The 15772-nt window shown below is 45.7% G+C and overlaps 1 protein-coding gene across 2 annotated transcripts; it reads left to right on the top strand.

Moving 5' to 3' along the window:
* The first annotated feature begins 933 nt into the window (after positions 1 to 933).
* Positions 934 to 7498, top strand: atp8b3 (ATPase phospholipid transporting 8B3). Of its 2 annotated transcripts, XR_010451304.1 has the most exons (11): positions 934 to 971; positions 1096 to 1182; positions 3489 to 3520; positions 3898 to 4054; positions 4195 to 4373; positions 4685 to 4797; positions 5288 to 5399; positions 5507 to 6160; positions 6286 to 6891; positions 7022 to 7260; positions 7384 to 7498. XR_010451304.1 is itself a non-coding variant. In XM_064933194.1 (10 exons), exons 5-8 carry the CDS (start codon positions 4361 to 4363, stop codon positions 5524 to 5526), a joined length of 258 nt encoding a protein of 85 aa, XP_064789266.1. In that variant the 5' UTR covers positions 934 to 971; positions 1096 to 1182; positions 3489 to 3520; positions 3898 to 4054; positions 4195 to 4360; the 3' UTR covers positions 5527 to 6891; positions 7022 to 7260; positions 7384 to 7498. The 2 variants fall into 2 exon arrangements, 1 of the variants encoding a protein (XP_064789266.1); XM_064933194.1 differs by having other exon boundaries at positions 5507 to 6891.
* Positions 7499 to 15772: the final 8274 nt, after the last annotated feature.

Below are 15772 nucleotides of genomic sequence, written 5' to 3'. Positions count from 1 at the left end.
TGTCGGAACTAGAAGCACAAGCATTTCGCTACACTCGCATTAACATCTGCTAACCATGTGTATGTGACAAATAAAATTTGATTTGATTTTTTTGACCCAACAGAGCAGACCCTGGCCTCCACCCACACAGAGATGACCACTGACCCAACAGGGCAGACCCTGGCCGCCACCCACACAGAGATGACCACTGACCCAACAGAGCAGACCCTGGCCTCCACCCACACAGAGATGACTACTGACCCAACAGAGCAGACCCTGGCCTCCACCCACACAGAGATACTGACCCAACAGAGCAGACCACTGACCCAACAGAGCAGACCCTGGCCTCCACCCACACAGAGATGACTACTGACCCAACAGAGCAGACCCTGGCCTCCACCCACACAGAGATGACCACTGACCCAACAGGGCAGACCCTGGCCTCCACCCACACAGAGATGATGACCCAACAGAGCAGACCTCCACCCACACAGAGATGACCACTGACCCAACAGAGCAGACCCTGGCCTCCACCCACACAGAGATGACCACTGACCCAACAGAGCAGACCCTGGCCTCCACCCACACAGAGATGACCACTGACCCAACAGAGCAGACCCTGGCCTCCACCCACACAGAGAGAGATGACCACTGACCCAACAGAGCAGACCCTCCACCCACACAGAGGACTACTCAGGGCAGACCCTGGCCTCCACCCACACAGAGATGACCACTGACCCAACAGAGCAGATGCCTCCACCCACACAGAGATGACCACTGACCCAACAGGGCAGACCCTGGCCTCCACCCACACAGAATTACCACTGACCCAACAGAGCAGACCCTGGCCTCCACCCACACAGAGATGACCACTGACCCAACAGAGCAGACCCTGGCTCCACCCACCAATGACCCAACAGGGCAACTCCACCCACACAGAGATGACCACTGTCAGTTCAAATAGTTCAAATGCAAAGTGTATTCAAAATATGGTGAGCTCCTAATAACTATATGTCAGTGTCAGGTTAGAAATGTAAACAGCCCTTTCTTTCACTCTACCACTGCATCATTTTCTTCCTGCCCCTCTCTCTCCCTCTCTCTGTCTCTGTCTCTCAGGCATTATGTTGTGTGAGGGGCCCAACAGTGATCCGCACACCATCCGAGGAGAGCTCCACTAGAGGGGAGAGCACCACCCTCTGGACGGTGAAACATCCTGCTGAGCGGAACAGTCCTTTGCAATGCAGACACAGCCTATGGCATGTTCATATACACCGATACTCAGGACACATACATAGGCCCTGCTCCAATACTTTAAAATGGATCCTCTTTTCCTCCCCGAACAGATCAATTATAAGGACTATGAAATGAAACATTTGAAGTTGAAATGAGACATACCTTTCAGAGTGTGATGACTCATCGAGTGGTCTTCTACCTTGTCTGATAGATATCCTATACGTATACGCAATGTTTCTTATTATATAGCTAAATAATTATTCAGACATTTTATCTCAGTGTAATACCCCCTTTTAATGGAGAGGCACGGGGAAAAATGTTATAAAACAAATACACTTCAATGCTAAGAAAAGTTTATCAGATTGTTCACGAAATCCCTATAAAGAAAACGTTTTCATTCTTCTTATCAATATTCATCAATTGTCAATAGACATTAGTCCTTGCATAGAATCACATGCATTAAATCATATTTACATGTAACACTAGATAAGTTGGGTTAAAACTTCTTAGGGCTGCAATCCCGTTAAAGGGATGATATGACAACAGTCAATGAAAGTGCAGGGCTCCAAATTCAAAACAACAGAAATCTCATAATTAAAATTCCTCAAACATACATGTATTTTATACCATTTTAAAGGTCATCTTGTGGTTAATCCCACCACAGTGTCCGATTTCAAATAGACTTTACAGCCCCTCAGGCAGTAAGATCCTGTGTAATGTTGGTCGGCACAGAGTCAAGATGACTCAGATTGAGAAGGTGTTGAGTGATAGGACCTGAACGAGGTCGTCATTGTGGTGAGTGATAGGACCTGAACGAGGTCGTCATTGTGGTGAGTGATAGGACCTGAACGTCGTCATTGTGGTGTCGTCAGTGATGAGGATCTGAACGAGGTCGTCATTGTGGTGAGTGATAGAGACCTGAACGAGGTCGTCATTGTGGTGAGTGATAGGACCTGAACGAGGTCGTCATTGTGGTGAGTGATAGGACCTGAACGAGGTCATCATTGTGGTGAGTGATAGAGACCTGAACGAGGTCGTCATTGTGGTGAGTGATAGAGACCTGAACGAGGTCGTCATTGTGGTGAGTGATAGGACCTGAACGAGGTCATCATTGTGGTGAGTGATAGGACCTGAACGAGGTCGTCATTGTGGTGAGTGATAGAGACCTGAACGAGGTCGTCATTGTGGTGAGTGATAGGACCTGAACGAGTGATAGAGACCTGGAGAGGATGACGAAGTAAAGCAGTGAGAGTTATGGAGACAGATGGTTTTATATTCTGAGTTATATGTGTCTTTTATCTTGACGAATTATTTAACTTTAACATGTGTTTTATTAGTGTATTAAATGTGTTTTTGTGTAACAGTGTGTGTTAAACTGTGATCTCAGATATTGCTGCTCCTGGTGGCTCTGCTGCTGGCTGTGGGGTTGGGGGGGTTTGAGGGACACGTATCATCCCAAATAGAGGTGCGGGGGGCAACTCGCCCGTCTCCATAGTCTTCCTCACCTACTAGAGCTTGTCATTTCAATGGAATCGGCTCCTCCAATCCTATATTACTGTGTACACATACTTCATCTGAAATGTCTCTGTCTGTCACACATCTAGTACTTACCTTTATTTAACTAGGCAAGTCAGTTAAGAACAAATTCTTATTTTCAATGACGGCCTGGGAACGGTGGGTTAACTGCCTGTTCAGGGGCAGAAGTACAGATTAGTACCTTGTCAGCTCGGGGGTTTGAACTTGCAACCTTCCGGTTACAAGTCCGACGCTCTAACCACTAGGCTACCCTGCCGCCCCAGTATGGATGGCCTATGACCTGGGAGCAGTCTGCCTCTGTCTGTATGTGTTAGATTTGGTTTCACCACTACTAAAGTACCTTCTGAAGTACCTTGTGTTATTGTGCAGAGGGTTCTCAGTTTGGTCCCTGGTTTGCATAGATTATGACTGAACTCACTTTTGTTTGCATCTGACCAATGACCCAGACCTACATATGTGAGTGTCAGACTCTGTTTGAGTTACAGGCTGACTGGAGGTTCTGGGCACTGTATGACAAATCAGGGCACCCTTAAATATTCAAATAGACACGCCTATAAGTGCTAAATATTTAATGATGGTCCAGCCCTCTAGAGTCGAGGTGTGATCTGAAATGTGGCTGGAATCACACTCCCCCTCTGCCCACTGTCTACTACTACTCTTTGTCTGGTCTTAGAGTGGGGATAGAGGGCTGTCTATTCTATCTGCAAATGTCTTCATTTCTCTTTCTTGCATTTTTTCAGGAGATGCGTCAATCAGTGCAGAGGAATCACAGGTAATGATCCAGGTTCAGATGTTCCATATTATTGTCGAGAAAAACATACTATATACGTTATGCGGTTCAGTCCAGTATTATTTGCACATTTGCTGGCTGTGGGGTTGGGGTCATAGTCAAATCCGTCAGGAAGGGAAGGGCTCCCGAGTGGCGCAGCAGTCTAAGGCACTGCGTCTCAGTGCAAGAGGTGTCACTACAGTCCCTGGTTCCATTCCAGGCTGTATCACAACCGGCTGTGATTGGGAGTCCCATAGGGTGGCGCACAATTGGCCCAGCGTCATCCGGGTTAAGGTTTGACCAGGTTCGGCCGTCATTGTAAATAAGATTTTGTTCATAACTAACTTGCCTAGTTAAATAAAGGTCTCTGGCTCCCCCAGACATTCCACCTGAGCTGGATCCTATTCTCCTGAGAGGCTCTGTATCTGTCTGACCAGCAGTGGAGGACAGGTTGAGGGGGCAGCAGTGCACACAGAGCAGACACTTCCTCACTGCACTGGCACTCTGCCAGAATGGAAGAAATGTGAAGGCAAACAGGTAAGAATTGTGTAGTTAGTTTAACTAGGTAAATCATTTTCCATACAGTCAAACAAACTTGTACTAAACCTTCTCAAGAAGTAGGAAACTGCATGTCATCCTGATACAGAAATACAGTCTGTTTCTGGTGTTTGTTCCAGGGGCCCCGGTGTACCAGGCTGCGTCCCCAGACAAAGAGGCCCTGGTGTGGGCAGGCAGGGAGCTGGGCTGGGTCTTCCTCTCCAGGACCAGGGACTCTCTAACAGTCAGTGAGCTGGGCCTCAAACGCCACTACCAGCTCCCTCACCCTGCTCGACTTCACCAGACATGTCTGTACAGGGTGAGACTGACGTTACCATTTGACCATGCTAGAAGGAGGAATATATAACCCTGAGCTTACCCCTAACAAATATACACTAATTATGTACCTTCTCAAAAGATCTGACAGAATTGCCTCTTTTGTCCTTACGAGCATGGCTATCTAGTGACTACCTGAGTGAGACTGGATGCATCTGCCCCACAGCTCCCATATCCTGGCACATTTCCCTTTCTCTCCATTTATCTCTCTATCCCCCAGTCTCTGGTCTTGATGTATTCTCCTGACATGTGTAGATCTGCTCTATCCTCTGATGTATGTTGTTGTGTGTGCAGTGCGGGAGCCAGAGGGAGGGCTGAAGTTATACTGTAAAGGTGCTGACATAGTGATCTTGGAGAGACTACAAAAAGACTGTCCATATCTGGAGAGCACTGAGAAAGCTTTAGATGTGAGACACAAACGTGCACGCACAGACACACACACATACACACAATACAGACACACACACACACACACACACACACACACACACACACACACACTACATAGAGTAAGCAGAACAAACAGATCTCATGCAACATCTCGTCAGGTATATTCCTGCCCTCTTCTAGCTGTTGCCCTGTCCTGTCTGAGAACCATGAACATGCTGAACACACTGAACACATACTGAACACATACTGAACATACTGCCTTGACAACCCGTAACCATGAGGACATGCTGGATCAGCTGTCTGACGACATGGAGAGAGATGTAAAGGAATCCTCATGATCAGGGCACTGCGTTACAGTATGTTCATACGATGGGATTTGACGAGAATCACTATATGCTCCAACGGATGATTCCAGTCAAGGAAACTCATGAAAGCTTTTACATAAATGTAATGTGATCCACTATCAGAGTGATAAACTCTCTGTATATCCTGGTTCATGTTGTGCAGCTGCTGGGGGTGACGGCTACAGAGGACTGGCTGCAGAACGGGGTCCCTGAGATCATCTCCTTGCTCAGAGAGGCTGGACTCCAAGTCTGGGTGCTGACCGGGGACAAGAAAGGTAGGCACCACACCATACTGAGTGGAGAAAACTCTCAATGTTCTGTTCTTCTCAGTCATTAATCCCTCTCTGTCTCTCTGTCACTGTCTCTCTCTTTCTCTCTGAAGAGACAGTGGTGAACATATGATACTCCTGCAGACTTCTGGAACCTGATACCAGACTATTAGAAGGGGAGGAACTGAGGTCATATGTACACGCACACACACACACACTATACTTTTCCAATATACTGTATCTATTAGTGTGTTTCCTGCCGCGGGCAGTCTTCTCCTGATCCAGAGAGGACTTTCTCCAAGGGCAAAGAGACATAACTATGGCGTGTGGACAGAAAGATGGCTGGAGAGAAATCAGCATTGGTCCTCACCGGCCCTGAACTGGTAAACATATGGATAAGGACTAATAGAGCGTGCCTTAAGACTACAAGACTGAATATCTTATGGCTTAGTGATGATCCGTATCGTTTCTTTGCTCCGAGTCTAGTAAACACTCTCTTTATCTGAAGGCTGCCTTCTCTTGGTGTTTCTTCTCAAGAAGGCATCACACAAAAGGCAGTGTCATGTTGATAGTGTTCAGGGAGAGTTTGACTCCAGGCCAGAGGGTGAGTGCCAGGTTCATGTCCCTGGCAGGGCTGTGCCAGTCAGTGCTGTGTTGTCGTGTCACTCCGGGCCAGAAGGCTGATGTGGTCATGCTCATTGGGAAACACATCACCTCCATCACTATGGCGATAGGCGATGATGCCAACAATGTGAACCTGATCAACGGTGAGTGTGATGGACAGAGAAGTTGGCAGTGAAATTATGTCTGTTCAAAGGCAGGTTGTATTTAACATGTTTTCTCTCCCTCTCTCCCCCTCTCCCCCTTCTCCTTCCTCTACCGGCTCATATAGGGGTAGGTTTGGCTGGTGTAGAGGGGGGTCAGGCAGGGCAGAATGCTGACTATGCCCTGCCCCAGTTCAGCTTCCTATAGAGACTCCTATTGGTCCACAGAAGCTGGTCGTACCGCAGCATCGCTGTCTTCCTGCGCTACTTCCTGTACAATTCAAATCAAACTTTATTTGTCACCTGCGCCGAATACAACCGTTAAATGCGTACTTATAAGCCCATAACCAACAGTGCAGTTCAAGAAAGAGTTTAGAAAATATTGACCAAATAAAACTTTTTTTTAGTTTTTATAAAAAAAATGTAAATAACAATAACGAGGCTATATACAGAGGGTACCGGTACCGAGTCAATGTGCTGGGGTACAGGTTGTAGAGGTAATGTAGGTAGAGGCTTTGCTCTGGTACACATCTGGTTCAGCTTCTTCAATGGCTTCAGTGTCCAGGTTAGATGGTCCAACTGGTCACATTGGTTTTGCATCATAAATGGAACTGCAACCTTTTTTAACAGACCCCAATGTTTTCTTCCAGTCTCTGTATGAGAATTGGTTCATCGTCCTGTACAACGTCTTCTACACCGACATGCCAGTAGAATGCCTGGGCTTTTTTGAGCAGGTAAGAGAAAAGAGAAAGGCCTCCCCCTAGGGTAGGGCCCTAGGAGCCCAGAGTTTATTTTACTCCATATGTGGTCATGGAAACACTCCTGACCCTTACCATACTGTTGTTGATCTCCTCCCTGCTACAGGAGATGAGGGCAGTCGGAGCTCCATAAGGTTGGCCAGTGACAGGAGCTGTCCAACCCCTGGCTGCTGACTGCCACCCTGTTCTATGCCCTCTACACCTCCCTGGTCCTCTTCTTCGTGCCCCTGGGGGTTTTCTAGAACTCTGCTCTGGACTACCAGACCATGGCCGTTACCGTCACCTTAGCATCAGTGTTCTCTGCCACCATTGTGGTTAGAATTCATGGAATGGACGTCAACAGAGGTCTGTGGAGTTTAGCAATCACTGTTGATTGTTGTCGAAGGCTGCAGATTGAATGTGATGATTTTGATATGAATGTATGACATGATATTTAATTTATGTTATATTTTGGTTTGTGTCCCTTAGATTATTCTCCTGACCAGACACGGGACTGTGGAGTGTGGCTGCGTAGAGCTCTCTCTCTGTCTCTCTCTCTCTCTCTTGCTCTCTTGCTTCTCCATATTTTTGGAAGAAATGAATTTGTTCAAAACTGTCCAACTATTGTCTTTCTCTCTCATTGAGTCAACTACTCACCACATTTTATGAATTGCAGTGCTAGCTGGCTGTAGCTTGTGTTTCAGTAGTAGATTCATTCTCTGATCCTTTGATTGGGTGGACAACATGTCAGTTCATGCTGCAAGAGCTCTGATTTGTTGGAGGATGTACTCCGGAAGTTGTCATAATTACTGTCTATGTCTTTGGAAGGGGGTGAGAACCATGAGCCTCCTAGGTTTTGTATTGAAGTCAATGTACCAAGAGGACGGAAGCTAGCTGTCCTCCGGCTACACCATGGTGCTACCCTACAGAGTGCTGCTGAGGCTACTGTAGACCTTCATTACAAAACAGTGTGTTTTAATCAATTATTTGGTGACGTGAATATATACTACATGATCAAAAGTATGTGGACATGTCCTCATCGAACATCTCATTCCAAAATCATGGTCAAAAATACGGACTTGGTCCCCCCTTTGCTGCTATAACAGCTTCTACTCTTATGGGAAGGCTTCCACTAGATGTTGAAACATTGCTGCAGGGACTTGCTTCCATTCAGCCACAAGAGCATTAGTGAGGTCGGACCCTGATGTTGGGGGATTAGGCCTGGCTTGCAGTTGGCGCTCCAATTCATCCAAAATATGTTTGATGGGGTTGAGATCAGGGCTCTGTTCAGGCTGGTCAATTTCTTCCACACTAATCTGGACAAACCATTTCTGTATGGACCTCGCTTTGTGCACGGGGGGCATTGTCATGCTGAGACAGGAACTGGCCTTCCCCAAACTGTTACCACAAAGTTGGAAGCACAGAATGTCATTGTATAATGTAGCATTACTATTTCCCTTCACTGGAACTAAGGGGCCTAGCCCGAAGCATGAAAAACCACCCCAGATTCCTCCTCCACCAAAACTTACAGTTGGCACTATGCATTGGGGCCAGTAGAATTCTCCTGGCATCCGCCAAACCAAGATTCATCTGTCGGACTGCCAGATTGTGAAGCGTGATTCATCACTCCAGAGAATGCATTTCCGCTGCTTCAGAGTCCAATGGCGGTGAGCTTTACACCACTCCAGTAGACGCTTCGTATTGCGCGTGGTGATCTTAGGCTTGTGTGCGGCTGCTCGGCCATGGAAACACATTTCATGAAGCTCCCGACGAACAGTTATTGTGCTGATGTTGCTTCCAGAGGCAGTTTGGAACTTGGTAGTGAGTGTTGCAAATGAGGACAGACTATTTTTACGCACTTCAGCACTCGGCGGTCCCGTTCTGTGAGCTTGTGTGGCCTACCACTTCTCGGCTGAGCCGTTGTTGCTCCTAGATATTTCCACTTCACAATAACAGCACTTACAGTTGACCGGCAGCTCTAGCAGGGCAGAAATTTGATGAACTGATTTCTTGGAAAGGTGGCATCCTACGACAGTGCCATGTTGAAAGTCACTGAGCTCTTCAGTAAGGTCATTCTACTGTCAATGTTTATCTATGGAGATTGCATGACTGTGTTCACGATTTTATACACCTGTCAGCATGAAATAGCCAAATCCACTAATTTGAAGGGGTATCCTCATACTTTTGTATATATAGTGTATTTTATATAGTTTTTTTTGAAAAGGATAACTTTTTTAATGTTTCACTATTATTCTTTTTTTGAAATGAACTTAGGAGGATGGTCCTCCCCTTCCTCCTCTGAGGGGCCTCCACTGATAGGATGTGTGCACCATGCTTTGGGATATATTTTTGTGTTTGCCCATAGAAGATTCCATCCTTTCAAAAGCAACAAACCAAACTGAGACAGCAAAGATGTTTTATCCTTGTTTTATTTGTTAATTTATTTCAAAACACGCAATTTACCCATATTATCCTTTTAAGTTTTTATTTTCTGTAACAGTTAGCTATTACTCAGATTTTTTTCCATTTAAAAAGTCTCCACTAGAGCTAAACAAAAAGTTATCCACAGGCTCTCCGGCTTCTGCAGTGGGAGGAGGGAAAAGAGGCTCTCAGACCAGAGGCTGGGTGGGTGGGCGGGTGTGTGTGTGTGTTTACATGGCCAGTGTTGGAATCAATAGAGCAGCTTTGAGAGCTGGCCATTGTCTTGATTCAGTGGTCAGGTTTTCATACCTCTGATTTCATCTTTGGTTTTTAGCATACGCTCTCAAATGGCAGACTTCAATTCCATGTGTGTGTGTCTGTATGAGTTAGTTTGCGTTTACTGAAAGTCACCCTTGCCTTTTGAAACTTATGTAAACTATGGTCCATTTGGATGTCTGCATTGATTGACTGGGGCCTTCCTTGTCCCTAAACAGAGACTATCCAACATTGTAACGTGTGACCATATAGCAAAATGATTTAGGCTACCCGTGTATGGGCATGGACTCCATGTCATGTCAATGGCAGTTTGGGACCGTTCTAAAATCTAGTAAAAATACAGTCTGGTACCCACTAGAGAGTCAGTGCTGTAGTGCCTCTCCTCTCCAGGCACTCTACAGTACCCTGAGTGTCTGGAGCTGCTAGACCCACTCTGGGGGAAACCGGGAGGGGTCAGGGGTTATGAAATGGAAAGGGTAGGTGGGGGATAGAAGGTTGTACACTCTGACCCAGCAGCAATGACTAAGATTGGGGGGTCAGGTGTTTGCATAGATTTCTGTGCAAAAGCCACCAGCCAGATCCTCTTATCTCTCACGGCTGGTTTTGTCAACATTAGATCAGAAGGAGAGGGGTTAGATGGGAAATGTAGTGATAGCTGTTTTGCACTGCATTGTGTAGTTTTTCTCCCACCCAATGCAGTGCCAGTGAGGGAAGGCACGTGAGACCGACAGGTGAGAGGGAATGTTGTTTGGTGTCCTTCTTGATCAGAAATTGGTTACTATTATAGACAAGGGATGTCAGAGTAAGAGTTTCTCAAGGTAAGGGCTAAACGTTTGGGATGATTTTACATTTTAGCAGACAGAGCAACATACAGGAGCAATTATGGTTAAGTGCCTTGTTCAAGGGCGCATTGACAGATTTTTACCTAGTCAGCTCAGGATTTGAACCAGGAACCTTTTTGGTTACTGGCCCAACAGTCTAAACCACTAGGCTACTTGCCACCCTACTACATGTGTGGCTTGTGATGAGATTTATGATAGGGAGTGTATTGGAGTGTGGGGTAGTGGGTTGTGGGCATCTTTTGGCAGTTGGGGCACTACAGCAGTAAACAACCCGGAGAGCCTCTTTTCCCGATTTCCCAATCCCCCCTACCGGCCTGTCCTCTCTCGACCTTTTCCTTGTTTTGAAACTGATTGTCTTCTACCATCACAAAGACACTTGGTTCTGATTGATTAACAGGTACCAGAAGAGGGAGAGCACAGTGTGACTGGGGGTGGTAACGGGGTCTGACTGCAGGCCGACTGGCAACTTTACATCCCAAGGGGAAATGATGCACATATGCTGTTTGACAGAAGATGAGAACATCTCTGGTTGGAGGGGTCAGTTGCCAACGTACTGGTTGGTTGGTAAATGTTTACATTTTGCATGAAAAAGATTAGAACCCAATGAAAGAACAATTTTTCACATAAATTCAAATGCACACGCACAAACACACACAGATGAAAGAAAAGGATGAGACATACAGTACATATAGGCAGCTCCACCCAGGCCTGTGGCTTAGTCCCTCTGATTAACTCCAAGGAAACAACCCGGCCTTGGAAAAGCAGGACAGCCACCAACAGGACCTTGTTAGTAGCCAGGCTGAGGAATGAGATTGAATGAGATTGATTGGAGAGGAGGAGTGGAATCTCCCCAGCACACTGCCCCCTACTGTCAGGATTTATATACATTGGGGAGGGGGAAAGGGTTGAAACAACACATGCACACAACCAGTGAATCCAACAGTGACAAAAAGTCTAAAAACAAAGACCCCTCCAACGCCAAACCCCAACCACACCCTTTTACCAAATACCCCCCTCCGCCCCCCCAGTCCCCCTCCCCCCCCAGTCTTTCCTTCCTCCTCTCCCACAAAATCACAGGTCATTCCTGTAGGTTTCTATACAGTTATACAATATCCATGCAGAAAAAAAAGGTTGCACCCCCCTTTCAGTGAGAGGTGCTGTTTTTTATATTTTAATAACATCAGGAGTACTTGAACACACTCAGGAACCTTCAAAAGTAACTGTGAAATTGTTTTGGAGAAAAGAGAACAACATGGCAGAAGAAAGCTTAGGATGAGTAAAAGGTCTTCCTTTGGTTGATATTCAAATGATACTTTTTGGAATTCGATCCAAATCCGTTTTTTTTTGTCTTTGAAAAAATACCTCTCAAAGAGTTGAGCTAACTATGTGTTGAGTAGCTCTTGTAGCACTCTTCCTCTCTTTCCTTCCTCTTATAGCTTTCTCTCCTGTCCCTTGTTCTTTTCCCATTTTAACTTCCACAGAAACATTCACAATGTCTTTCCTTTCTGAAAACATTAAGTACATGCCGTAGCAAAACAAGCAGGAAACAGACAAGAAAATGAGCAAACAAATTCAAAAATGTAACAGTATAAAGCTTCAAGTTACAAGTTCCAAAACTAACTATCATAGTATCGTAGTATCATAATCATTGTTATCATTCGCATTACTATTTTAAGTTAAATTACATAAACTTTACATGAAAGGTTTGAGGTATTTCAGAATTAATTGTCAACACATGCCTACCAAGTCTTAGCTCTAGCCAGGGGGAGAAGTTGATGTGTGAGACGAGTAGACAGGGTGGGGTTGGAGGGAGCGGGAAGTTGTGTCAGTCTATAATTGTCAATGACTGTTCCAGTGCCCAGTGCTTCATTAGTTCTGGCACCAGGTGTGGAGAGGGAGAGTGGCATGCAGTGGGGCGATATTACAACTACAACCTGGTCACTTCTGACTTCTGTCAAAGCCCTTAACCACCTCCCTTTCTGTTACATAAAAATATCTCTGTTGGGAGGGGTAAAGGGACAAAGAGCAGAAGAACACCAGGCTACAGAAACTAGGGCTCTGCGCTACTCCGACAGCAACTACTGCGCGGTAACAAAGCCATCGAAGGAATTCGAAGTAACATGTTTTTTTGTCTCAAATAAATAGTGTATAGAAAATGTTTTCTAGACTTCCTTCATGATAAAGTGCTTGGATTCTAGTGTATCAAGATGGAAAGTCAACATGAAAGAAGATGCTGACACAGCCCCCACGCCCTTTGTTTGGCCCCCCTTTCTGTCCATCTAATAATGAATGTAATGTCTATGTGTGAGTGTGTGCGCGCGCGTGTGTCCAGAGCAGTCCCACCCGTGGTTGAAGGAAAAAGGCACTCAACTCAATCTACATGGTAGCCACCTCCTCCTTTGTGGCACAATGCAGCCTGACTGCACTGTGTGTGTATGGAGCATGTCAGTGTGTCTAACTGTGTCATTGTGTCTGTCTGTAACAGCGTTGGGGCAGAGGGGGGCTCTTTTTGGTGTGTCCCCCAGGCAGCATTGGACTGGCAGGCTGGAGTAATCTTTGGTATTCGTGGCGGTTTCACAAACCACTCAGCTTAGTGAGGTAGCCACATTGGTTCTCACTACAAACAAAGGTCATTTTTTTCAGCCACGGACACAGAGCTGAATCCTATCCTTGCTGAACTGTGTACCACAAATCAATTTTTCTCATCGTTCGAGACTTCAAACTCACTGCTTATAGCAAAGTGAGTTTACAGCCGTTTTATCAAACCATTTACCATGACAATGTCTTATCTAATCTGCACAGTTAATCTAACTATATTGTTGGAAATGCTACAGTTGCATTTTAAGACCATTCAGATAGCATCCATGTCCCAACTCCCCTTTAACCTTCACCCCCCCCCCCATACACACACATAACCAGAAAGGACGTATGGAGGTCATTCTGCGTCCCCTTTCCACAGCCAGTTTTGAGGCTCAGATTAAAGGGGTGCTGATGTACGGACCGCAGCCCGACATGAAACGCCACGAAAGAATACATCGTCCATCTCCCTGGTTTCTGCTTCTCTTGGGAGATATCGCCTCCTCGTCAATATTCACATATAATGCAAAAACAGATGTCCTTCATTGGTCTCGGTCCTTTGCATCCATCTTTTTTTTTCTTTTAAAAAGTCCTTACATTTGTCTTTGTTTGATTTATCAACAAGGTGCCTTACTTATGCACGACAGAGCACAAAAGTAACAAGAAATATAAACTTTGTGTCTATGGTACTAATTACCCGCATCAATATTATAGAGTGTAAGAAAGTAAGAGAGGGAAAAGAGGGTGTAGGGGAAGTGGAGGTAGATAACCAAAGATATAATGAAAGCGAGAGAGATTCTCCTCTGTTTCAAAATGTGTCCTGTATGTGTTGGTGGATTTTCTTTGTAACATATTGTGGTATCTTTGTAGTTTTGAGGTTTGGTATTGTATGCTTTAATAAAATCGGGTACATTTTTTTGTTTTCTAAAAAAGCAGATTCTAATTCACTTAAAAGTTTATTGTGGGTTGCTATGGCACATACTGCCCATCAGTAGGAGTAGGGCACACTGTAGCTGTATGTGAATGCAATGCCATATTCTCTGATTATCATTAAGGCAGTTAGCATTGGCACTAGTTCTTGTAGCATTTGTGACTGTAGTATGTCGCGGCAAGCCACAGACAATAACCATTGAGTGGGAATATCAAGTGGAAGATTGGCTCTTTTCCAAATCTGCTGATCCCTATTTTTGGTAAAAGACGGATGCATCTAAACTGTTTGTCATTCAGTTTCAAAACAGGAAGCCTCCCCACCATTTTTGCGTAAACGATGATGTAATACTAAATCTCCGTAGCACCTCAAATGTTTCTGCATCCATCATTACCCCTCTGTCCACTAAATTAAACTGAGACATATCTCTATATCAACTGTATGTGTTTCTGAGTGTATCTTTTCAATAACCTGACGTGTATGTTGTGACACAAGGTAATCTATTTGATTGGTGAGTGTTATCAAGTTAACGAATTTGGAGTGTTTACTAAAAACCTGCCTCTTCTTTTTCTCCGTGTATAGGCGGCTGGTTGAACCATCCCCTCCTCCTACTTCACCAGTCCTTGTTGGATGAGGAACAACAATAGGATAATGGCTCTCTATTGATCTGCCTTCAGAGAGGTGCGAGGGCCTGAAAATGTTGTGCCATGGCCTCTCTCTCCCCAGCCCTGGAACACACTGAGAAGCTTCTCCTAAGAGGACTGCGGTCTGCAGCTTCTCCTATAACCAGCAGGGGGCACTAGGGCACCTTCAGTGCAGAGTAGACTGGACGCTGCCGCCGGGTGAGGCCATTGTGTCGCCACCTCCATTGAATTCCCCATGTGCTCTTCTTACATTCTTTTCTGCAGCAGCTGTAATACAGTTGGCTGGACGCCTGCCTGGCCATGTTGTCGCTTGGTTTCTGTATTGATCAGTGAAAAGCAGCTCCCTCCTGAACAAAGAGCATGTCCAGACTTATCTCCTCCCCGATGGTCACAAACACAGACGCTTCTGCTTCTCCAAAGCAACGACAGTCTCCCTGCAGGCCTCCAACATCTGTGCAAAAATATAGACCTGGGCAGCCGGGCAGACCTGAGTATCTTTACTGCCAAGCGTCTTCTGTTTCACCTTCAGGAAGGGTCAAGGCCCTGCTCCCTCTCCCTGTCTGCATCGATTCATTTTTCAATTCATTAGTTTGCCGGCGTATGATCCGAGTGGCTCGCTGAAATGGCTGGCCATCAGGGAATACCTTTGGCAAAGAAGGAGTGGAGAGAGGGAGGAGAAGACTGGTAGAGCTTTTGTTTTTTCATGGGGTTGTGTTGTTTTCTCTAGGATGGTCTTGCGCACAGGACTGGGTTAGATAACAGGGCTGTGTGCTGTCAGGTTTATTGATGTTCTTTTGTCTTTGTTGAGAAATGTGAGTAGAGAATGGGGCTGAGCAGACTCATAGCAGACACAAAGGGGAGAGCTTGGAGGGATTCAGCAGCAACTACCTGGATAGGGAGGCTAGCTGAGGCTTGATGTTGAGATCGTTTAAACATAGCAACGTATCATGGTGCCTGTAGTGTAGATGGACTGACACCATCAACAGAAACCCAATTCAATCAAAAAAAAGATGATTGTCCTTGTGTGGACCTGACTACATGTTACCTTTACGTTTCACTTGCTTCATAACAGTCCAGTGGTGAGACTTTCAGATCGTTGTGGTTAAAGTTACGACTGACCAAGAGGTGGTTGCATGGAAGGAATGAGGCATCAACATGGTTATTGGGAACAGAGTGGGCTACAGGAGGTA

The sequence above is a fragment of the Oncorhynchus masou genome, chromosome 24, assembly GCF_036934945.1.
Source record: "Oncorhynchus masou masou isolate Uvic2021 chromosome 24, UVic_Omas_1.1, whole genome shotgun sequence".
Lineage (NCBI taxonomy): Eukaryota > Metazoa > Chordata > Actinopteri > Salmoniformes > Salmonidae > Oncorhynchus > Oncorhynchus masou.
This window is presented reverse-complemented; position numbering and strand designations above follow the sequence as displayed.

Coding starts and splice junctions, on each gene's coding strand:
- atp8b3 (XM_064933194.1), top strand. Junction 4,798..5,287: donor GCACTGAGAAAGCTTTAGAT/GTGAGACACAAA, acceptor CATGTTGTGCAG/CTGCTGGGGGTGACGGCTAC. Junction 5,400..5,506: donor GCTGACCGGGGACAAGAAAG/GTAGGCACCACA, acceptor TTCTCTCTGAAG/AGACAGTGGTGAACATATGA.